The 24616-nt window shown below is 41.1% G+C and overlaps 1 protein-coding gene across 12 annotated transcripts in view; it reads left to right on the plus strand.

Annotated features, from left to right (window-relative positions):
• LOC138117469 (6-phosphofructo-2-kinase/fructose-2,6-bisphosphatase 4) overlaps positions 1-24616 on the plus strand; it is a 56476-nt gene that overhangs the window by 18615 nt on the left and 13245 nt on the right. For 3 of the 12 annotated variants that reach the window (XM_069027813.1, XM_069027812.1, XM_069027821.1), the window contains exons 1-12: positions 2415-2552; positions 9839-9955; positions 13597-13693; positions 16075-16141; positions 17189-17263; positions 18117-18173; positions 18504-18625; positions 20292-20499; positions 21055-21201; positions 21773-21877; positions 23514-23643; positions 24004-24066. In XM_069027813.1, coding sequence (XP_068883914.1) covers positions 2447-2552; positions 9839-9955; positions 13597-13693; positions 16075-16141; positions 17189-17263; positions 18117-18173; positions 18504-18625; positions 20292-20499; positions 21055-21201; positions 21773-21877; positions 23514-23643; positions 24004-24066 — 1294 coding nt within the window. In that variant the 5' untranslated portion in view covers positions 2415-2446. Of the gene's footprint in view, positions 1-736; positions 812-2414; positions 2553-9018; positions 9053-9838; positions 9956-13596; positions 13694-16074; positions 16142-17188; positions 17264-18116; positions 18174-18503; positions 18626-20291; positions 20500-21054; positions 21202-21772; positions 21878-23513; positions 23644-24003; positions 24067-24616 lie in introns of those variants that run through there. The other 9 variants (XM_069027814.1, XM_069027818.1, XM_069027819.1 and 6 more) reach the window with 6 other exon arrangements.

The following is a 24616-nucleotide window of genomic DNA, read 5'->3' on the forward strand; positions in this document are numbered from 1 at the left end:
TTTCTAAGGAGCGAGTGTAACTTTATCACTTGGCTCAAGTACGTTATTTCCATGCAGCAGTTCATTTTCCAAGACTGCCCTTCCCCTTGACGTTTTGCCTCTGGAGAGAGGTGGTCTCTCAGGTAAGCCCTCTGCTCAGCATGGCCCTGAGAGCAGATGCTTTGTGTAAAACACAAGGTAAAGGCTTGTTCATGGTTTTCCCTTTAGCAAACAAAGCTGGATCTCCAGCTCTTCACCTGCAGCCATCAGCTCTGCTCCTCCAGCCTTTGCATTAAGACAGCAGCTGATAGTAATGAGATGGTGCAGAAGGTGATCTCTGTTATTTATTGGGAATCTAACGAGCAACACTTGTTCTGTCTTTTCCCAGGAACTGAATGTAGTTCCCTTGTAAACTGTGTTATGAAATGAGACCTCAGGAGTGGCACAAGATATCTGTATTTGCTTTCTCTATGTCCTTGGTCAAATAGCTCATTACTGCAGTGAGGTTTAAAAACAAGCCACAAAACAACTAACCCTAGAATAAGTTTGATCAACAGCATAATCACATAAGCTTATCTTCAACCAAGCTGAACTTTTTGCCTTACAAAAACAAAGGCTAGCAGGTGTCTCTGCACACCTGTGATGTTATTGCAGACACCTGGACAAACCCTTAACTGAAGTTTTGTGCAGATGCCACTGGTTTGAATCTACCTGAGCAGAAGAGAATTAATTAACTGGCAGTGTGCCTGGTGCTTTGAGAAGGAGACTTAGAAATGTGGTCCTTTATGCTGCAGACTTCTGAAAAATGCTATTCTTGTATGAACAACATCAGGTCAGTGTTCTTGGCTTGAGGTAGGTGTGTGAGTGGACTTCCAGTTCTTGTGCAGGGTGTGGATTTGTAGAAAGGAAGTACAAACTTTGTTTCTAGAGACTGGAAGGATTGAATAAGTTTTCTACTTAATTTGTGTAAAACAAGCCTGAGAAGTGTGGCTTATAAATTTGCATTCCTGTTAATCTTTTATTTCTGTTAATATTATATCTGTTGTGGACTCTCCTGGCTTTACTGGAGGCACTGTTAGGAAAGCTTGAGGATCTTGGTGTCGCCCTTGCTGCCATCACAGGAGGGTGAGGTGGGGACGTCCTGATGCTGGACTCTACCTGGAGTCTGTCACCTGTGTGTTGCAACATTCTGTGTGTGCACAGGAGACAGACTTCTGGGATGAACCTGGAACAGAGATTGAACTGTTCCTGCTCACACCTCTTTTGGCAACAGTTGGAAGTAAACACACAGTTGACAGAAGAAACCAAGAAGCTTTTAAGCATTCAAAACCTCTCCCTCTCTGCTTCTTGTTTTCTGATCCTTGGGATGTAACTCCTGTAGCCCCTCTGCCCATGTCAGCTATTGACTCAAAACAAAATCAGGAAGAAAATCTTGGGTAAAAATATAGTGTAGGGCAGCTAGAGAGGAAAATTGGTATTGGAGAGAAGGAAATAACTTGGAACAGAGGGAAAAGCAGGTCAAGCAAACAAGGTTCTGGAAAAACAGTGCTGACTCTCCCAGAGGCGTCTTGCCAAATGTCTCTGAGAACTGATTTTTTGTTATTTAGAAAGGTACATTTTAGTTTGTAATAGAACAGAAAAACTAAAAATGGTCCTCAGGTGATCAGAGTCTGGTTAGTATTAAAAAAGAAAGTATGTACTGGCCTTCACTTGCGTTTAGGCCAGTGTCATAATAATGGTGTGATTAATAATGGAAATGTGTATTGCACTTCACTACTATATTTTCAGTGCGTTTATTTTCTGTAAAATATATGGATGTAGAGGTGCATATATATGAAATACTGAGCTTTTTTTAAGACTGCTCAGCCCAGTTAATGAAGTGGGTTTCCCCAAGCTGTAAAGCTGATAAAGGTGATGTGGAAAGGTGACAGCTGGGTGTCCTGTTTAGTCAAACCACTGCTCTCGCTGCAGCTTCCCAGGGCCACTTGTCAAGAGCTTTTTTTGGGAGCCAAATAGGATGTAGGAAACTTATGGTTTATGTTTCTTTGCATCGCTATTAATTTGACCTTCAGGCCAAAACAGAATTTAATTGGAAAAATGTATCACTCAATGCATGACTTAAAACTCACTGCACGCTCCCTGGGCGTGCTATTTTTAGGTTTTGGGTTGTTTTTTTGGTTTTTTTTTGTTTTTTTTTTTTTTTTTTAAAAAAGGCTTTTCAGGGGCATCGTGGTGTTCCCTGCAGCCAGAGCAGCGCAGCAGCAGCAGCACACAGCGGATTCACCCGCTCGCAGCGCGACCCTTGCCCGGGCCGGGTCCTTCCCGCGGGGGTCTCGGTGGCCCCGGGGCGGCTCCCCCGTGCCTGGGGCACCGCGGGGCTGCGGCTTCCCCCGCCGGCCCTGCCCCGGGGGCGGCCCCGGCGCGCCCCGCCCGCCGCCACTGCGGTGGGAGCCGGGAGCGGCCGAGGATGGCGGCGGCACCGGCGGCGCGGGAGCTCACGCAGAACCCGCTGCAGAAGACGTGGGAGCCCTACGACAACGGGCTGCCCGCGGGGCACAGCGCGCAGCGCGGCGGTGAGCGGAGCGGGCCCGGCAGCCCCGGCACCCTCCCGGGCCGGTCGGGGTCGGGGTGCGAGGGGATGGAGCCGAGCCCGGGCGCTCTGGGTCGGTCACTGCCGGGGGCTGCGGGGGCGGCGGTCGCGGGTCCCCCGTGGAGGGTCGAGCCCCGAAGCTGCTGGCTCTGTGCCCAGCGGAAGGCAGGGAAGCTCGGCTGGAATGAATATGCTTTCTGGTTGCTTTTGTTGGTGTTTTGCGGGTTTGTTTGGGTTTTTAATTTATTAGACGCTCTGGTGTCAGGGAGCGTTTATATTCAGTATATTCGTCTTAGAGAGAGGCCTAAAAATGTCACTGTGTTCTTGTTTTGGTTGTTGTGTTCCTTTTGGTTTGGTTTTTTTTTTTTTTTTTTTTTTTTTTTTTTCCTTTAAGGCCAGTGCTGTATCAGCCCATCTGTTGTATGAGTTAATGACTTCCCGTATTTTGAGGTGCAGCCAACCAAGTCATCAGCCTCCTGAGACATCGGCTGTGGCGTTTGTAAACCATAGTTCATTAACAAACTTTGCCTCACAGGCTGTTTTTTCCCTCTCTTTCTTTCATTTTCCCCCCTTACTTAAGTAACTGAGGTCCAGTACATGGCAGTTTTGCAGACAAAAGGGGCTTTGTCGTGTGGAAGTGTTTGTATTTGTCATGTAAAGAGGCTCTGCTGACAGAGCTGAGGCTCTGCCGGTGTGGCAGGAATCCATGGGCTGCAGCCTTGGCTCTCTCTGCTCTTGCTTTGGTCCAGCCCTTGCTAAAAAAACCCCCAAAAAACCCGCCCCAAACTCTCTTGTTGTGTGCTGGGCAAGCAGGCAGGAGCGTGTTTCTGTGGGAACTGAGTTACTGCAGCATCTGAACCCATAGTAGGTTGAGATGAGTGCTGAAATAGGAAGAGGGTCAGAAAATGTATATAAGTGCTTTTGTAAACATCCTAAGGAGATGGCTTAATTTTAGCCTTAATGTGGCATCTCTTTTCCAAACAGACAAAAATCTGTTATAGCTCTGACACAGATACTGTTTTACAAAAAAATCCCCAAACCCAAGAACAGAATTGCATATGGGTCATGTGTAATTTGATGATGTACAGAGTCTTCTTGGCAGAATTAGCTTTACTTGACTACAACTTAAAAAATATTTCACATGCCTGTGGGATTTTTGTAGGACTGTATAAGTTTAATGCCTAAGACCCCTTATAAATGAAAAAAACCTTTTGCTAGAAAAAGGTTTGCAATTTTTTTCTTTTAATCCTTTTGCAGCCCTACCCATAACAAGTCTGCAGTAATTTGTGATACATAAGAATTACAAACATCCTGTGAAGGAGCAGAAGTTACTCTTCCTTGATAAAACAACCTATCTCGTTTCAGCATACTGAGAACACTTTGTAATTTTTCCCATGCAAGTGTGTTGCAAGAGTTCTTTTCCATAAGGTTTCCATGTATCTTGTGTTGGCCTGTGTCCTGGTGAGGCAGTGTGAGCTGTGGGTGCTGTAGCTGTGCTGGGCAGCTCAGGATGGGCTGCCTAGATGGGTGGTTTGGGGCTGTGTTGGGCTGATGCATTCCCGTTCTCTGCTGCTTCAGGTAACTGTGTCAAATGTTACTGTTCCAAAAATACCAGCTCAAGGTGGAAGTGGTTTTCTTGTCCTTAAATGTAGCCTTACAGTGGAAGAAGTGAAGTTAGTTACTCTGTGTTCTGAGTTTCTTGGCTAAACAAGATGAACTCTTTTGGTCTCTTTTGGTTGGGATTTTTATTTTCTCCTTCATGCTGCTGAACTTTATCTACCTTTAGTCTTTATCCTTCTAGAAGGTGGAGGAGCAGAATTGTACACACTGCCAGTTAAGGACTTGGCAGATTTGCCTACAAAAGGACTTCAGTGTTCTTAGTGTGATTTTCTGACAGTTGTAGCAACTACAGTTGTGTGGGGAAGAAGAAATCTGTTGAGCTGTGCCAGGGTTTAGCTGTCCCAGGGCTTTGAAGGGCCAGTTCTTTCAGTCTGTGCATTACAAGGTCTTCGAGGAGGAGTTGTGTCCGTGTGCAGCCTACTGAGCAGGCAGCTTTTACAGCTGGTGGCACTGGTACAGCCAAGGTAACTGTTCTGATGACCTTCCAAAGTCACACCTGAAGGCACTGAAAGTGCATATTGTTATTAATAGCTGTGGCTTGCCTTTTGTGGTCACTTGTGAAAAGTTTTGTCTGTAAATAGATTGAATTAAAGCTCTTCTTGGCATTGGATGTTGAGATTGCTTTAAGCTCTGAATCAAGCAATGGGCTGTAAACATGGACATGAAAAATAAATAGCCAAGTAGGTCCTAGTGAAAGTTGTTTGGGGAGGCCAGCAGAGGATGTTTATAGTGAGAGAGAAATAGTGAACTTCCTGTGGTTAAACATTCCCCCCACTACCATTAAATGCCTTGTTTCCCTACAGCTGCTGAAATTTGGTCATTCTAATAATTGTCATTTGTTGTTGGTACAGCAGTAGCAATGCACATCCAAAAAAAAAAGTATCAAATTATTATCTGTGCTCTAAAGAACTCTACCCTTTGAGCACATGTTGCTTGTGTGTATTTATGCTCCTAATCCTAGGAACTGAAAATAGGAGAGCAAATGAGGTGAGGATAGTGCCAGAGGAGCAGGATGTGTGATGGGATCATTGCTGTTGGCATCAAAGCTGTAGGAAGCAAATGGTAACCCTGAGGAAGTGGATGACAGAGCAGGTTGGAGCAGCTGGTGGCACAAGGCTGGCCAGGGGACAAATGTGAATTCTGGATCCCTTGTACCAAGGTGATGTTAAAAACTGGTAGTTTGGACAGAAAGAGGAGAGACAAATTAGAAGATAATGGAGTTCTTTAGGTCTAGGAGCAGATTATTTTCAGGAAGAACAGCAGGATGGAGAACTCATCCTTATGGGATGGATGCAAAGAAGGGAGACTGGTTGTCATAATTAATCAAAAGGATATGATGCATTAGCAATGGTTAACTTGGATAAATGATGGCTAAAACATGTAGGGCTAACCTTATTTGGAAGGGTGGTTGTGTTGGCTTAAAGTCAGATATTTGTGTATGAGCCTCTAAAATAGTATGGGATTTTTGGTGAACAGGCCTTGAATTGAAGGCCATAGAAACTGCAAGAATACTCTGTAAACTTCAGATCTCTAACAGTAACAGCTTGATACAAAAAACATCCGTCCTTAATGCATATAAGGAAAAAGCAAAATCTGATTCTGGGTGAAAGGAAAGGACAGCTGATAATTTGTTTGGTAGTAAGTGAACCTGGAAAATATCAACTCTTGACTCTGGTTTCACAAGATCCATGAGAGTTTTGAGGGCTGATGAATTGCAGCACAGCTGATCTAGATTGTTCCATGTCCCAGTTTGGTTTCACAACCTTCTTTTGCATTTGCATTATTTCACAATAGAGTCTAAGAGGCATGTAATTTCTTCTTTCCTTGACTGTTAAGTCTTAAACTTTAGAAGGACAGGCAGTCATAATTGTACTCTCGAGCTGCAACTTGCTGTGCCGTTCTTTAATGTTTAAGAAATATTAAACTGGGATAATGACTTTGCTTCAGTTGCAGCACTTCATTACTTGGCCATTTTCCCTCTCTGATTGGTATTTTGGGTGTGTTTTTCCCTCTTTTTGGCGGTGCTGCTTTTAAACATGCACTCTTAAATGCATATATTACAAACTTCTGTTTTAAAGAAGAAGCTGACTAAAGTCTTAGAGCATCTTTAGCAAATGATGGTATACAACCTGTGAGTTTTGTTTTACTGTTCTGAGTGCATCTGTTCCTCTAACAAAATTAGAGGCACATGTTGATGGCACATCCACAGCTTGGGGCAGTCAGAAACCCTTAGGAGTTATATTTATGAAGTAATAGTGAAAAATGAGTTTTTTTTCTGGAGACTAGACCGTGTAGAGATATTTCTGTACATAAACCAGACAATCCAATGGGTAAGGAATGAAGAGAAAGCTACCCTTAGGGGTCTGCCTTGGTTCTAACTCACACACCTGGAACCACTTTTGTACTGGAAGGTTTTTTTAATATAAATGGAATGATGGTGAGGTGCTGTGAAAAGGGGGATTGAACACTGTGCCACTGGGAAATGAGGAGTTATGTATATGTAACTTGTGGTATGTTTGGCTATTTTTATCAGTCTACTTCCTCATGTCAAACTTGCTTACATTTCTTCAAGGAAAAATGTAAGCCATGAGACACTGACACTGAAAATACCTTCACGGGAATGAATATTCCTCCCTCCTTGCAGTGAGTGTTGGCAATATTCTGTTGAGAAAGCTGTGGTTTAGATAAAGTGAAAGATAATTAATTTCTTTGGCGTATTTGATACATCCTCAGAATTTCCCATTCTGTTCTGGTCTTAACTTTTTTACTGAGCTGATGATCAAAATTAAGCCTTGTTAATTACACAAGATCACAGGGGAGGAAATAAATTCTGTTGTGCTCAGTCTTATGTGTGTTGAGAATGCTACACTGAGGTACAGAAGACGTGAAATAGCTTTTGTGTGCTTTTTATTTATTGATGTGCTTTTATCCTGCCATTTAGCTGTGAATGGGCTGTTTTGGCCAGCACAGGTGCCTTTGGCTTCTTCTTCCCAATGCTCAGGAGTGTTTGTCACAAAGTGCCACCTGTGCAGGTGGATGAGGCTGCAGCCACTGGTGGCCATCTAATCCAGAACACTAAATATTTTTTAATGCTCTGAATTTTAAGCTATGGACTGCCACCCTCCTGTTAAAGACTGAGGGTGGCATATCCTGTAGCACCATGTGCTTTGTAGTGTTGTTCACACGGCTGTGACATTTTGTAAAAGCAGATTATTTGGGATCACTGGGATCAGTGATATTCCTCCTTATAAACTCAGGGGCATCTGTCTATAGAGTAAAAGCACTCTTGGTCAGCCTGGCACCTAATGAGAGTAGGATTGCCACTTGTTTGATTGGGATAATTCTCTTGGTTTCTGCTCTGTGGTTACCCACCAGAGAGATTGGAGTAATAGGTGAGATGTCCCTGTTAAACTGGACGTGTGGGACAAAGGCAGCTTTGTTAGTTTTGTACTTTCTTTGAGGAAATGCATGTAAAAATGCAGGTGATAGCAGACTGGCACACTGAATGTCCCTTGTGCATGTTGTAGTTGTGTTGATCTGGTTTGCTGCTTGGTTAGAAAATCTGCTACAAACCCATGCAGGCAGTAGGACTTAATTTAGAAATTTAGCTGTTGGTGTAGTCTGTGATGCAACCATTTAACTGGGTTGCAGGTCTCTTCATGGCAGCTTCCCAGCCCTTAGTTTTGCTCCAGTACAGGTTTATTGCTGCATTACCCGAAGACAAATGTTCTGTGAGAAGGTTAAATTTGTATAGCTGACCCTAGCAGCAGAAAAAGAAAAAAAGAAAAAGAGGTGCTCTAAGAATAGTTAAGTTAGTTGGTAAATTCCGCCTGGAATGGGTAGAAAAGCCTGTTACAGCCAAGTTCCTTGCAAAGCAGGAGTTTGGGCTGTGTATGGAGCCTTTCTGTACAGATTCTGGTCTGTCTTTTACAGCTCTTACTTCACTGCTTGTACTGAAAAATTGTTCAAAATTCGAGCTAGGTATTTCAGGTGAAGAACCTTTTGAACAGGCTTTGAAGAAAAATACATTCTCTTAAAATTTCTAGAGGCTCAGGGGGTTCTTTCATCTCAGTGTTTTATTTCACCATCCTTCAAGCTGGAAGCCAGGCTGTTAAGCTTAATAAGCACTGTGCTCTTGGCACTCCATAGACTTGGTTGTTTCCCCAGAGACTTCCTTCACTCTCTTGGATAGGGGCTTCACAGCCTGAACTTACGACAAATAGGAAAGGGACAAGAAATTATTATCTTTTTTGTGTATAGACTTCTGCAAACAGGAACTGACTCTGAGGGCTTTTATCAATGTCCTTCCAGAGACTCGGTCATGTTTGGATGGATCTGTTTTGCTTTGCTGTTAGTTCCCTGACGCTTTCATTACAGGCAGTAGTTGATTGTTTCATGGGTTTGAGGTTAGGTACCATTTTACCTCCTCTCCCTGATGAGAAGTGGTGTACTTTCAATGGTTTTTGTTTTGTGTCTTTCAATGTGCATTTTAAGATAGCATATCTGCCTTTGCTAATCTGCTTGTTCTTTTTTGATCTGTTATGTGAAGTTATCTGCACCAGATCTGTGCAGATGTCTTTGTGGGATGGGACTTTGTCAATCCAAAGTTTGGGAATCTTGGGTAATCACAGTGCTTTGTACAACTGTTCAGTTATGCCTTGCAACTAATCACTGAGATTCAGTCTTTTGCAATGAATGGATGTCTTCTCTGTCAAGACACTGAGGAAGTTGATACACGTGTAGATCATATAGAAATTAATTCCCTTAAAAATAGAGGGTGAAGGGAGCTGGTGTTATCTGCATCACTTTAATATCTTCTTTCTTTTTAGGTAATTCCGTGTAGCTGTGATAGATTAATGCAAGGTATCCTTAGTTTTGTGCTGCTAAAATGTTCAAAAACTTGTGATTTGGAAGGAAATGCCTCAAGGTTTTCAGATTATACATATAATTCCTTCAAATTGCTATAATGTTGTGTGTTTTTTTAGTTAAATGCTCTGGCTTTGTTTAGGAGTATTTCTGTACATATCTCTACATCAGATTATTGTACTTGATTGTGTAGAATACTTGTGTCTTATTCTTAGTAACAGCCAAAATGAGCTCTGCTGAAGAGAGATTTTAGTGTTAATTATGTTTAAAGGAGAAGTAATCAGTAGTGAGTAGCATGTCTTACTAGAATGTATTAAGCTGCATCTGTCATGCTTGTTTTGCTCAAAATCAAGAAAAGGTTGAGCAGTGTTTACGTCTTGTCTTAAAAATGTAAAAATTATTTAAAAATTGCCTACACCTTGCTGTTTCCTTTCAATGCAAGCACTGAACTGAGGTACACAGGGGCATAAGATGTCATTTTCCTTTTTCTTTGGTATTGTTTCTGTGTGCAAATACACAGGTTTCTTCTTTTCTGCCTGTTCACAACTCACAGGTCCATCATTGCACTACCACTGACTCGCCCTTCCAAAATTCAGCATAAGAGAGGTGGTCAGGTTCACTGTCCTGCTGTTGAACCCCTGAAACAGGGAGGCACAGTGCATGAGCAGCCTGGGTGGTCACCTCCTCAGAGAGCACAAAGAGAGGGGTTTTCCACTGCAGCAGAAGCCTTTGCTTTATGGGACTGTTGTTGGTAAATCCTGGTTTCCTGTGTTTCTGTTCCAGTATGTATGACCAATTGCCCTACTCTGATTGTCATGGTGGGTCTCCCAGCAAGAGGAAAAACCTACATCTCGAAGAAGCTGACACGCTATTTAAATTGGATTGGAGTGCCTACGAAAGGTGATGGATTTATTTTTGTTTACATCAGAAGGACAGGGCACAACGTTAGGTGGTTTATAAACCTGATTTCCAGTAATTTCGTTGCCAAGTTTGACTACTTAAAATCCTTCTGCTTTGTTAATGTATTTTCAAGCAATAATACACACAGGCACTCTGCATTTAAGTGTTTATTGTTTAAATTTTAAGTGTTAATTGGTCAAATTCTGTTGACTATCCCTTTACCTCCTTGTTCTGCCAGGTGCCTAAATCAGCCTTTTTCCTGTATCATTAAACACTGCCCTTTTTTGTTTATTTATTTTTCCTTCTTTTCCTTTTGCTTTCTTCATGTGGATGAAAAGGAATGTTGTTTACAAGCAGCTGAGCAGTCGGCACTTCTGGGTTAAACTTCCAGACTTCTCCCATCTTTTTTCTCTGTGAACTTTGTGCTACTTGCAATTCTCTACTTCTTTGTGTTTGTGGAATGACTTGCAGTTCTTTGTCTAAATACTAAGCCCAAGGACTGAGGCAGCCAACTGCCACTTGTTATCACCTTCTTAAGGATTTATCTGTGTGTTTTGGGCAGGAAATGGCTCAGATTGGCTGTGCCAAGGACCTGGCTGGGCTCTTGTGGTATCTCGTGGGCCCAGTAAACAGGACCTAAATCCATTCGAGGTTCTGAGCAGCCACCTCCCCTTCATTCTGCTCTCTCTTGCAGAAGAGCAAGACACTTTTAGTGTGCTGTGATTCTGTGTCCAGTGCAGTAATAGTAGCTTTAAGCCTAGTTAATAATTTAAATGACATTAAACATATGAGATCATACTAAAGTGTGGAGTTTTGGCTGGATATTTAGACATATTTCCTAGTAGCTCTAAGAAGTCAAGAGGAAAAGTTCTGGTCTATATTTAAGCTGCCTTATGATTCTAGTCTAAAGCTTTTTGTGTTGGTGTTTTCCTACGCTTTTAGAAACTTGGATAATGTGCTTTATTTAGAAGAGACATTATGGGGGATATATTGTTTAAATATGAGAGTTTGCAGGATTTAAGTTACCACTTGATTTTGACTGTTTTCACATAGTTTAACCCTTCTGATGACCAGTATCAGCTAGTTGAAGAGTTCAGTTTTATTCATTAGGCTGAAATGGAATAGCAATCTTAAGTAGTTTAGCCTATATCCACGGTGACAAAATCCTTGTGTGTTAGATACATATCTAACTGAAATTTAGGAGATGTGTTATGTCTATATATGTCATTGTGTTTGAGCACTTCACTGTGTGAGCTTTGAAAAGCAGCAGTCTGGTATTGGACAACAAACAAGATATTATCCACATCTGGCTCATGCTTGGTTGAATATATCTCAAATACTGATTCTGCTGTAGGTGTGGTTTGGCTCAGCTATAGGAAAAATTCCATGGGCTACTGTGAGCAGCACATCAGAAAACATACATACTTGTGCTTAATGAAAAACAGGTAGAGCATTGTTGCCAAATTTTACAAAAATGTGCAACATGAAGCTGCCATATGAGCTTCTATCCTGGGTTGCTGGGTATTGTTTGTTAGAAAGGGTGACTTGGGATGTTCTCAGAAAACCACAGAGCCCTTCTGTTTGTGTCTTCAGTGATGCAATTTTACTGAGTCAATGTAAAACACCTCACTGACTGGCTGAGGGAACAGATGACATTTTCCCTAATTCTTCCAGTTGGTGGGGTTGAACTGATACAGGATCAGTATCGAGTAGCCCTAACATCTGCTACCCTTTGGCTCTTAATGTCTTAAAATTAGTGTGTGCTTAATTTAGCAAGAGTTCTTGCTCTCTGAGACAGATGGTTCAAATTACGAGGTTATGTAAACCACAGAAAAGATAAATGCCATCTTTTCATGTAACATTAAGCAAGCTGGAGAGTTCAAGAACAGAAGGTGGAGGTAAATAACCCAGGGTTGGTGATGGTTGAATCATTTCAGACATCATTTCTGTGTTTTCTTCCTTCCAAAATCCTCTCTTGTTTAGACTCTGAAAATGGTTAAAAGTACAGAGGACTTTTGTCTGTTTTTGAAGGAAATGAGGTCAATTAGATGTCTGAATGGAATTGTGTTGCAATGTGGTTTTTAGATACTAAGTCTTGGAAGCTTTTTTGAATAGTTGTGGTTGTGATACCAGTTAGCTTTGGGAAACTTTTCCATAGGCGTGGATGCTAAGAATAAAGGCTGAAGATTGTCCCACTAGATAGCACTTTTTCCTTTGCTGTGCATGGCCCTCTGGCAGTAACTATTCCTTCTCATGAAATTCATTATTTTTGATTTTTAAAGGGCTATTGTCTGACTTCACTGGCCATATGAACTACTTGCACCTTCTGGTTTTCTAACAAGGACCCACCTTTTCATGTGGCCACTGTGGCTAGTGCTCATTAAAACCATCACAGAATCACCTGGATTGTTCTATAATCCATGTCGTGAAAAAATTCCATCAACACTGCTGAGCTCAAACAAAACTTGACTTTTGGGGGAAAAAAATGGTTTTTATATCTTTATCCTCTGCCTCCAATCCTGACAGCAATCTGTATACAGCAGCTGGTTCTTGAACTCTTTTGTTCCATGTCGTTTTTCTTAATTGCAACCTTATAGTTGTGTCTACTGCTTCTTTTCCTCTTTCCAGAAATGAAGTCTGGCAAATAGTGTTGTACCTTGGCAGCATCTCAAACAGAATGCTTCAGTGTGGTTTAATGTTAAAAAAAAAAACAAAACCAAAAGCTTTGCAGTTCCACAGAAAAGACCTGTAGGTCTGAAACAACTTAAACATTAATTGCATTTCAGAGACCTGCTTTCAGAGCCATTGAATGAAATTAATTAGGGTTCAGTGTCATTCTGTTCTGAGGCAAAGCAGAACTGTCTTGCCCTAATCCCAAACCTGATACTGTGACATGTGTTTGTCCACGGATGTTTTCCACCTTTGCCCAGATAAGGAATAGGAATAGGTGTTTTTTGACCACTGCTGAGATCACAGTAAGATTATGTTTCATATGTAGGATGATTTTTTAAATTATTTTTTTAACAGTTTATTTTTTTTTCTTTTTTTTCTTTTCTCAGTAAGTGGAACAGGGGTTGTGAAATACTAATCCTTAAGGAATAGAAATATTTGAGCAGGGTTCTGAACAAATGTTTCCACTACTGGAATTTTAAGTTTTGTTTACCTAAAGCAAGATTGTTTAGTTCTATTTAGAGCTCTGCCTTGCTTAAATAAGAGCTGTAAGTTTTGGGAGGTGCTATCTGAATACTGCACATATACATAGTATAAAAAGCTAATAATCATAATTATTAATTATTATTACATTAATGATCATTACTAGTCCCTTACAGACTTTGAGTAATCCCTGAAAAGGAGGAGAAAAATTTCTTTTTGTTGCCCAGGCAAGCTGGCAGACAAAGGCACTACAGTATGGCCACTGAAGTGGAGTGACTACAGCCCAAATGTTCTTTAGCTATTTCCAAGATTTATTGCTGTCTTGCTATTCTAAGCCTCACAAAACACAAAAAGAAGTATGATACATTGACTTCTTACAGGCCAAGTTGTTTTATCCTTGCAGGAAGTTTGGCTTCAAAGTTGCTGTGACTTCTGTCCTTTCCATGTGACTGTTGTTGGCTGCTGCTAATGCTGGTTTCTCTTGGCAGAATTCAATGTCGGTCAGTATCGTCGAGATTTGGTGAAAAAGTATAAATCCTTTGAATTCTTCCTGCCTGACAATGAAGAAGGCTTGAAAATCAGGAAGTAAGTTTTGATTGTGGTTGGTACACAAGGCTAATTGTATTAAAATGATATCCTGTGTAATTTGCTCTTAGAGATGGCTTGAAGTTGCATTTTTGTATGTTCAGAAGACCCTTAGGGAGACTGCAGGAAAAGATATTCTAGAGAAGGTGGAAAAGTGATTTCTTTTGGCTGATTAAAATTTGGGGGTCTTTTTTTCTTGATTGTTTCATCTCAAGCATCAAAAATGCAGAGAAGTCCTTCCTGATTCCTTTTCAGTAGGATGTGACTACTGTTATTCCTGTAGATACTCTAGGATATTTTCACTCAAAAGCTATTTTAACAAATAGTTATTAGTTTTCCTATATTTTTGTAAGGTATCAGCTAATAGATACTCCTTCTGCTGCATAATTCCTAAAATTCCATTTTAGAGCTTTTGTTTGGTTCATAAAGAAAAAAACCCACATAACTGCTTTTCTTTTTGATTTGCATAGTGGAATTGTTCATCTGGGGCACTTTGAGTGTATTCATCATTATCTGCTTAAATAAGTGAGACTCAAACATTAGTGTTTTCTCCCTGAAATTGTGTTTTTGGCCACCATGCAGGTGTCTTATTCAATTAATGTACTGCCTCAAAACCTGCCATGTTTTGCTAGTGCTGTGCAAAGCAAGGAGAGAACCAGAGGGAACTTCTGTGTCGAGATGAAGCATTTGAATCTCTGCTCTTGCCTGGAAAGAGGCTGTGCTTTAATGTAGGGACACACCTTGAGAAGAAAGGGTAGATGAGGAGAAGGGTCAGAGCAAGAGGGAGCTGCTTCTTTCCTAGAGGAGATCAAATGAGAAAGTCTTTTGATTTTCTTCAACATTCACTGTACTTTTTAGTATGTTCAGGAAAGCACTTAGAGCATGCAGTATGAAATGAGAAGGAACAGACATTTGAGATGGATGGAAATAATATTTATTTAGGCTACTTAAAAAATGAACTGTTTTCTTAATTTAGCTTCACCTTACACATCAAAAACGTCTGGACTTTCCTACTGTCTGGACTTTGTTTTGTGGCTGTCCTTTGCCTTGTCCTCTCCCTCTCTTCCCGTTCCCCCTCCGCAGCACTGAGTGTTGCTAAAGCCAAAGGAGAGCAGCTTGCATAAGAACCTCCCAGTCCTTTGGGATAAAGAGCAGTTGTGAGGTGCATTAGCCTTGCAAGCCACTACCTTTTGCTTACAAGTAGAGCCAAACCTTTTAATGTGCCTCTGTGTCACCTATTAGACTAAATGTTGAGGGATGTAGCATGAAATGGGCTGTGTGAGATGATCTGCCTGGTTAGCAATGAGTAAAGAGGGTTTATATTTATTCAGTGAAGACCTGAGTGATGAATCTCAGCTCCTGACATCTGTTAACTGTGCTGATGTGGAAATACTGTCAGGATTGGAAAGCCTTCATTTCTCTTTCAAGATAAAGCTGTGCTTGCAGAAGATGGTAAATAGAGGAGTTATGAATTTCAATCTGGAAGTCAAAATTGAGGAGTAATGCAGGGAAGGGCTGTTGAAATGGGCAGGCTTTTATGTTGGTACTGCAAAGAGGCTGTACTTACTGGGAATAAATGGGGCTTTGTTCTGCTAACAAGTAAATCGTGTACAATGTTAATGTTGCCCTCCAGCATTACTGATGTGTTAGGAATCATAATGGACTTGGAACATAATGCTGATGCTGGGGACATAAGAAAGTTGCATATTAATGTGTTCTTATCCAGATTTAACACAAGTGTAAAGTATGTCAGGGTGGGGATTTTTGGTGTTTGTGTCCTCAGCTGTCTCCAGTACTAATTACACTGGGTGGGTGACTGCAGTGGGATGATAGTTCACCTCAGTCACTAATAGTTGATGTTACCTTTGCTTTGTTTTGCTTTGTTTTAACAATTTTTTTTTTACATAAGCAGTTTTCACACAATAGCTCAAAAGGGAGTAAGTAGATTGCTGAAAAACAGTTGTGTCTCCAACTCAGTGCCCCAAGATAAAGGCCTTGTTGGTTTATTTTATTTACTTTTTGGCATTTTGAGAGTCAAATTAAGAAGCAAGTATGTATGAATAGGTAATTGGGAAAAGCATACAGTTGCAGGGGTGATTCAGTGATGTTATTTTAGATCAGTGGAAGTGTATCCTGGTCAGCAAAGTTGACAGATGTTCAGTGGACGTGTGTAGCCATATCAGTGACACAGAGGAGCAAGGTGACATGGCCACATTTCCTTAGTATAGCTTGGCTGACCTCTGTTGGTTTTTTTCCCCATATTTGGAGGAAGGTCTGTGTTTTTTAGGTAGATTATCTAACATTTGAAGGACACTTAGCTCACAAGTGCATTAAAAAAATAGCCTTAACTATCATTTGACTTTGATTCTCTCCTTCTGAAGACAGTGTGCCTTAGCAGCGCTGAACGACGTCCGGCAGTACCTCAGCGAAGAGAACGGGCATGTGGCTGTAAGTTTCTTGTTGAAGACATCTTCTTGAGATGCCTCTGCACTAAACACTGTGTCTGCTGGATAATACACAGCCTGAGTAATTCCAATAGCAAGAAAAAAGTCCACCTTCTCTCCACATTACTATAGGACAGTGCTCCACAATGTACCATTAAACACATCTGCCGTTTTGCTTGCGTGTCCATTTGATAGTGTTCCAAGTGGAAGGTAAAGACTTGCTGAACAAAAAGTATCCTCTGTGTTGCTTGGCAGTTGTGTTACTGGCATGAGAAATGTCTGAAGAGAGCAGGAGAAACTTGTATTAAATTGATTTATACCTGAGTATTTAATAACGGGACGCAAAACATCAGTTCTTCAACCATTGACACTGTGTTTTGAGACTAATTAAAAAATTTTTTTCTTAAGACTACTGACATAACTCTGGGGGTTTTATTAACTAATCAGGGAAAACCATTAGCTATAAGTGCTTCTGGGTACCTGAGGTAAATGTTATGCTTTGGCAAACTGCATACTTGAGTAAAACACTGATGTGTTCAGAGCTAAACTGAGTTCCTAGAAAAAGGGCTGCATTGATTGTGTTATTCATGGGTAAGATTTACAACTCTTGCAAATCTTCTGCCCTTAAGTTTCACACTTCCATTGTGAATAGCAGAGTGATTGCAGCATCTTTAATTTGTAGCATAAGTTCACTAAAAACGTATGCATTAGTATTTAATGCTGATAATCAGCCAGGAGGAAGAGTCTCTCCTGCACTGTGTGCTAGGCTTAAATTCTGATTTCCTTTTTCAAATCCAGAGTTCTGCTAGTAGTGCTTTCAAAATATTACTAATTTTTAGTATTTAGAAAAGAATGTGAGTAAAGTAAGAATGTCCTTGTTTTCCTGTTGAGCATGTTGAGGTAGTGGGATAGAGGGAAGGGGAAGTGTTTCCATTTGCTTTCCTTCACACTAAGGGACTTTGAATCCATATTTTTGTTGTTACTAACACAGTGCTTTCCACAGGCTATGATTTTGTAATTCCTTTCTCTCTCTCCCTTTAATTGTTCCTAGGTCTTTGATGCTACAAATACAACTCGAGAACGTAGAGAAACTATTTATAAATTTGGTGAAGAAAATGGATATAAGGTGAGTCAAAGCAAAGCAGTTCTGAGCTATTGCCTGATCAAATAAGGCAGTGATAGTTTTCCCCTTGTCTGTACTCGCAGTGCACTAGCACAAGCCACATCCTTCTTAGAGGTTTAATCAGTAGTGTGTTTTGTGTTCCTAAGCATTATGTGTGATTAGAAGTAATTCAGTCCTCTTTTTTCTCATCTTTAGTGTTTGTACAGTTTGGAGCTAAGCTATTTTGTGTTGTGGCTTTAGTTCTGTCATCCTGGACCTGTGGTCATGAGTGCAGTGTCAGAAAGAGCATTTAAAATACGGTTCTTCATGCAGTTCAGATCTTTGCTGCAGAAACACAAAGGAGATTCTGTGTTAGTTCTGTACAAACTGAAAACTTTGTGGCTTTCTGCCTTCTGGTTTTGCATTTAGCTGTTCTCCAGTCATCTTTCATTTCCTCTGAACTTAATCTCTGTAAGCCTTTGACACAGCAAAACACAAGTCCCTTTTAAACTAAGGCTACTCTGTTAGCTGAGAGGCTTCTAAAGTGTTATTTCAGAAGCTTTAGTTACTGTTTGTGGGGCTGAACTTGCATCCTCTGCATTTGTTTCTTCCTCTTCCATCCTATGATTTTTCTGCTGCAAAAATTTTCCACTTCCAAGCATGATGTGTCATGGAATGGTGAGCCAGGAATTTCTGATGAGAGGGTTTGGAGAAGCTTTCTGAGTAAATGGAGGGAGATTTAAGACATGACTCTTTTAAAAAGGCCTTGGCATGCAAGTGGGAACCATGCTGCTTGTGTGTGTTAGTATCCAGAGGTGTTTTCATGCATCTTGCTTCTTCCTCCCTTCTGTTCACGTGGCTCCCATTTGGACTGAAGACTTTTTTCGTGGAGTCTGTATGTGTCGATCCAGAGGTCATTGCTGCAAACATTGTGGTGAGTAAAGGAAAGTTTGCTTTAACTGCTTGGCATTGGGAGGTTTAAAGTAGCTCAGTAGTTTTAGCAGTACATGATAAGAACTTCCAAGAGTAAAAGCCCCACATTAGCTTTCATTAATGGAAAAAATTTATTTTTTCCCTGTCCATGTGAATGTTACTAGCTCAGAAGTTTAAGTCTCTGGAGAATAGGTTTTTTTTGCTTTACATGTACTTTAATGGTGTTGCAGACAAAACTTTGTGTCATGTTCTTCCACTCCCTATTTCTTTAAACGTCCATGAAGAAGAGAAAGAAACTTTAATCCTGTTCTGCTGGTTTTATTTTAAACAGCAAGTGAAGCTGGGTAGTCCTGACTATGTTGATTGTAGTAATGATGAAGCAACAGAAGACTTCATGAAAAGAATAGAGTGCTACAAGAACTCATATGAGACCTTAGATGAAACTCTGGACAAGTAAGTCATGAAACAACACTGTGATCACAGCTGATGATCACAATATTATTAAAATGTTTTCTTAAGGTTTGGGGCATCCTGTATTGGGGATTAGTGCTTTCAAGTCATGTATTTCAGTGTCTTGAGCTCTCTCTCCTTTGGCAAACTAGAGAGTTGACTCTAGGGGTGTAGCATGGAAACTTCCTTGTTTGAGGAAAATTGGCTAGTGAGTCTAGTCTGGGACAATATTCTTTTTGATTTTCCCACTTGGAGAATGTTGTTATTCTTCTGGGAGAGAATCAGCATTTAGCAGTTTTTCCAGACTTTCTACAGTGGTTGGTTGGTAATTGTTTTTTTGGTATGTAGAGGAGACCTGAGTGATTTGTAAGCATAACTTAATTGGTTGGCATGGTTAAGGTTACTTATGAACACATCTGTCCTAAAAATGTGACTACTAAATTAATTTCTTTGTGCTTGCAAAACTATCCTGCAGATGCAGGGCTGTGGGAAACTGTCTTAGCTACATTATTTATCTTCGTGCCAAAGCATTCTTCTGGTTTTTATTGGCTTTGAACTCTTGAAAATAAGGTAGGGATAAGTCATGTGAGGAGGAACCCTGTTCCCTCTTGCTGCTGCCTATTTTCAGAGTAGGATTTGGAGCTGCAGCCATCCCAGGTGCTGCTGGTTTGTTCCAGGCCAGAGCTGCAGAGGAGGCTGAGCTGCATTTTAATGTGATTGAGCGTGAGCAGCGTGAAGCCGGTTCAGTTGGCTCAGTCCATGCGTGTAATTCCCGTGATGGACCTAATGGCTGTGCCTGGCTGGAATAGTAATGATTAGCTCCAAGGAACACGGGCAGGAATGAGGGTGGTGATGCTTGTTTCTCACTACCTCAGTTTGGTTTTATTATCAGTTTTCTTGTTTTATGGCAGTTTGATGTCTCAAATGCATCACTAGAAACCTATAGTGGTTATTTTCAGCTTGAGACATTTTTCCTTGTGTAAACTAGAGGCTGCTCTAGAATGGTAGCTCAGATGATAAAGGATAAGCAGTGAAAATAGAAATTATAAGCTGTCTGATGCTGAGAGAAGGTACTGGTGGGGTAAATTACAGTACTGTTAACAAAGAGTTGTTCACAGAGCGATTGAGAAAATGTCTTGCTTCAGACTACTCCCTCACTCTTCTGGTGCCCTAGTTTTTCTGGAGGGATTAACTGAGATGGGTAATTAGTGACCATTCCTTTTGGTCCCTGGGTGCAATCAGACAAAGACTTACTGATGGAAAGTATTTGTAACCTGGGGAAAAAGAAATCTGGTTTTGAAAAATAGCTGGATATCTTACTCAGCTGTGGTAACTTAAGTGATTCCACTGAATCTCCCTTTCACTGTGTGGGCTGTATTTTTCCAAGAGTAGGATCTAGATTTGGATGAATTGCAAATAAAGGACAGAGAAAAGAAAGTGATGTGAGCAGCTCCACGTGAAAGGAATAGAGTTCATCCTGTACCTTTGGAGTACTGCGTTGTTTCTTAGGACTAATGCATATTCCATGGCTAATTGGGGATTTTTCATTGCTTTGGCTTGTCGCCCCTTTGTTTTATAATGAGAGTGAGAGTGGAAAGATTGTGGTGTGTGCTAATAGAAACAATGGGGAATCTTACTTTTTTTTTTTTTCCCAACTTGCGCATGAAAGGGATCTTTCTTACATTAAAATTATGGATGTCGGAAGGAGTTATCTTGTGAACAGAGTGATGGATCACATCCAGAGCCGGATTGTCTACTACCTCATGAATATCCATGTGACTCCTCGGTCAATCTACCTCTGCCGACACGGAGAGAGTGAGCTCAATCTGAAGGGGAGAATAGGAGGAGATCCTGGGCTGTCTGTCAGGGGGAAAGAAGTACGTACCTCCAGACAGGCGTGACTCTGTTCTCTTTGTGTTCGTGCTGGGCAATTACAGCTTTCCTCCTCTACAGCCTTTTCCTCTTAAGGAGTTTAAATGACTTCTTTAGTTCCATGTTTGGGTATCAGAAACAGGATGGACACTTTGTGTGTTGTGGTATGTAGTCTTTTATCTGTTTGTCTTTCTGTTGGCTGAAATTCCTTTTTAATCCAACAGCACAAAGCAGTTGGCAAGAGAGCTTTATTTTTTAACTATATTTTTGTAAAATCCTCACTAGCTGGATAATTGGGAAAGTGTACACAAGTTAAAGCTGAAAGGAAAACTCCTGGAGGGAAAGCTAGGAACTGCTGAAAACTTGTATTTTCTTTGTACTTCTTTTCTTTTTCCTGTCCCTCTTGGATAATGGAGTATGTTGTATGTCTTAGCAAAAACTTTGACAGTCTTTTGGAAAAGCTACAGTGAGCTTATAGAGGCTGGAACCCGTGTATTCTAAACTGAAAGCCGTGTGTTGGCTCTGAGCCCTCATCCAGTGTCTCTTGGTTTTCCTTCCAGTTTGCCAGAAGCTTGGCACAGTTTATTAATGAGCAAAATATCAAAGATCTGAAAGTTTGGACCAGCCAGATGAAAAGGACAATTCAGACTGCTGAAGCCTTGGGAGTGCCTTATGAGCAGTGGAAGGTTTTGAATGAGATAGATGCAGTAAGTTCTTTTCTTTTAAATGCCTATTAAGTTGCTTTGATTGCTAGAGATGAAGAAAGTACTTAGTTTTTTAATATGTCTTTTATGGGATAGAAGGTCATTGAAGCCACCTCTAGAGGCTGGAAATAATTGTCATTACCTGTAAACAAGGCTAAATGTTTTATTAAATTTTGCCATTGTTAATTTATTCTTCTTTTGTCTTTCCCAGTAAAACATTCCTCTGTAGAAGCCACGATGCTATGAAATTTTGGTTAGTTGGGCTTGGAAGGAAGTTTGTGGTAGGGGGCTTTTGCTAGCTAGCAATTCCCAACTGCACCTGCAAGATATATTAGCAGGTGCAATAGATAAACCATAACCTTGCTTGCCCATATATGTAACTTCATCTATATAGGGATTTAATGATTCCTGCTAACCACCTCTGAGTCAAGCTGAGTGTCCTGTTCATCGTGCATGTCAGAGTAGCAAAATACAACTGTTAAAGGTTATTTATATATGGTTTTATTTAAGAGTGATATCTGCTTTTTGCATTGCTGGAAATACATGTTTTTTAAATCATTTTCATTACTGACAGGGAGTGTGTGAAGAAATGACATATGAAGAAATACAGGAAAATTACCCGCTTGAATTTGCACTGAGAGACCAAGACAAATACAGATACAGATACCCTAAAGGGGAGGTATGCTATTTTTAATCTCTCAAGTTGAAGGGCTTCCTTGTCTTCTTGAATATGTGCATGCTGGCTTTTGGAAGGAAAAATAAATTTTAAAATGAATGAAAAAGTTGTTCCTTTCTCCATGGAAAAGCACATAGGATTTTGCAATGATTGAGCCCAGACCACTTAATTTGATTCAGGGCTTGAAAAATAAAACAATAAATTTAGAAAAACAATGGAGAGCTTTGATCTTGTGGGCATTGTTCCTGTGCTGGTCCTGCAGTGATAAAGCAGGAGGAATTATTGCAGGGCTTCAACTGTTGCAGATGCAAACATGCTGCTAAGATGGCCTGTTTCTATTCATCCCTGCTCTTGGTGGTGGTTGTTTTGCAGGCATCTCTGAAATGCTGGGGACATCTCCAGCCACATTATTAAACTTCTTGCCTCTGGGAAAATTAACTTGCTGATGTCTTTTCTAAAGCAGCCCCAGTACAGTGCAGTGATGCCCAGATGGTCACAGGGCCATCCATGGGTGCTGAGGGTTTGGGCAGCAGGAAGGAAGGATTGGCCCAGCTGCTCCTGCTTGAGCTGTGAGGAGGCAGAGCTCTGGCTTCTTCCTCAAGAGCAGTCCCTGTGACAAGAGCAGTGTCCCTGGCAGGGTGACCCTGGCCCTGCTCATGAGGCAGTCATTAAGCTGCAAAGTTCTCCTCATCCATTTGAGCAAGGAGTGTTTGTTTTTCAAACCAGTTCGGTCCTGGGAATGGTGACAGGCATTTCAAACTCCCTCAGTACCTTATGGGGATGAGTTGGTCTCCTTTATCCAAGGCAGTTTTGTCTCTGGTAACAATGTGAGGGGTTTGCACAGCTCTCCGGGGGCTTTCTGTTGTCCAGGGCTCAGTCAGCAGTGCCACTTTGTCCTGCCTGAGGACGAGGGCAAAGGCTTTCTGCTGTGCTTGGTCCCTGCCCTGCTGGGTGACAGGCTGAGCTCTCCACACGTGCAGTACATGACACATTCTGGATGTACATGACACATTTTGGAAGTAGTGTCTTTACCCTGTGTGTGAAAATTAACTCAGTCGTGCCCATGCAGGAGCCCTGCTGTTCACCTGCAGCAGCAATTCCCTGTGCATGGCCAGGCAGGACAGGTCACCAGCGAGTCCTTGTGCTGACTCTCGGTGGGATGGTGGCTGCTGTCACCAGGCCAGTTCAGTGTGCCCACGGCTTGTTTTTAAAGGGCAGCCTTGAGCAAGTCAGGCTTTGTGAACTCTCTGCATGCTGACTGTTGGCTGGGCTTCCTAGATTTGTGCTTGGAAGAGAGATGCTTTTGAAGACAAGCTATGGAAAATAACGTGCAAGACTCATATTTGCAGACGTGAATTAAATCCTAGGGATTTTGTGGAAATTCTTGATCAAAGGGCTAATTTAATAAAGCTTTTCTGTGAGGGAGACTTGTTTTGTTATGTGTATAATAAAATGTGTTATGTGTATGCTCATGTCTGAACTGTGTTCTTAGTTCAAGGAAGATTATTACTGCAGTATTTGTCTGTGCACTAAACATTTAGAAGATGACTAATGTGAAAGTAAGATCCTCTCTTCATACATATACTGTTCAAAGAGTTTTCCCTTTTTAATGTGCTGTGTGTCTCTCTTCCCCTCCCAGTCCTATGAAGATCTTGTTCAGAGGCTGGAGCCAGTAATTATGGAACTTGAAAGGCAGGAAAATGTGCTTGTCATTTGTCACCAAGCTGTCATGCGCTGTTTGCTTGCATACTTCCTTGACAAGCCCGCAGGTAAGTCCTCCTTGATACATTACAAACAATCTGCTTTTTTGAAAATTTACTACTTAAGGTTCCAAACAGTAAATTCTGACAATTTGTTGTATCATCAGAGGCTGGTTTTGCTAGGCAAGTACCCAAGTGTAATTTTTTTGTATTTGACCCCCACGTGAAACATGTTAGTTGATGTTAATGAGCTGCTTCTCACTTAAATACTGTGATATTTGTTTTTTGCTCTGATTAGCATCTCTGTTGCATGGTAGGAAAACAGATATACTGTTAGGTGAAAAGCCATTCCAGTGGTTGACCTGAAACATAACAGAAAAGTTACTTGTAACCAGTATTTCATGAGTAATTTGTGGTTTGATTTCTCAGAACAACTGCCCTACCTGAAGTGCCCACTGCATACTGTCTTAAAGCTAACCCCGGTGGCTTACGGTAAGTGCAATTAAGTGTATTTAATATACAAGTCTGGCTATATTGTCTCTGTCATCAGGAAAGGTTGTGAAGCATTTAAAACACACTTTATTTTGCTTTAAAATAGCTAGGTTTGACATTGCATGATGCCTACAGAGCTTTGTTAGAATAAATGAATCCTCTGGATTACATGTGCTTTGCCTTGTGCCAGGAAGCATGTATGTATTGCTGAAGGGCTGAAACCACCAGTGGCTGTAACTGCTGGAGGGGACAGTTTTGTGCTCAGTTCATACTCTATTTCACTAATTCTTCTGGCAAGCCATGTATTTACATGTCTGGTACAGCAAGATCTGAGTTTTTATTGATGTATTGGAGGGTACTGCTTTTCAGAAGACAGGCACAATTCATCTTGCAAAATGATGAATCTACACAAATGTGTTCCCTTAGCCTTAAAACTCTGTTCTCTTTTCTTGAAGTGTTTTTTTCCATGGACCATCACAGTACCACATGAACTCACCTTGTTTGTTGATGTTGGCATTTGTTTGTCAGCAGCTGTTCCTGGTGATTGGCT

This window comes from Aphelocoma coerulescens, chromosome 12 (genome assembly GCF_041296385.1).
Source record: "Aphelocoma coerulescens isolate FSJ_1873_10779 chromosome 12, UR_Acoe_1.0, whole genome shotgun sequence".
NCBI lineage: Eukaryota > Metazoa > Chordata > Aves > Passeriformes > Corvidae > Aphelocoma > Aphelocoma coerulescens.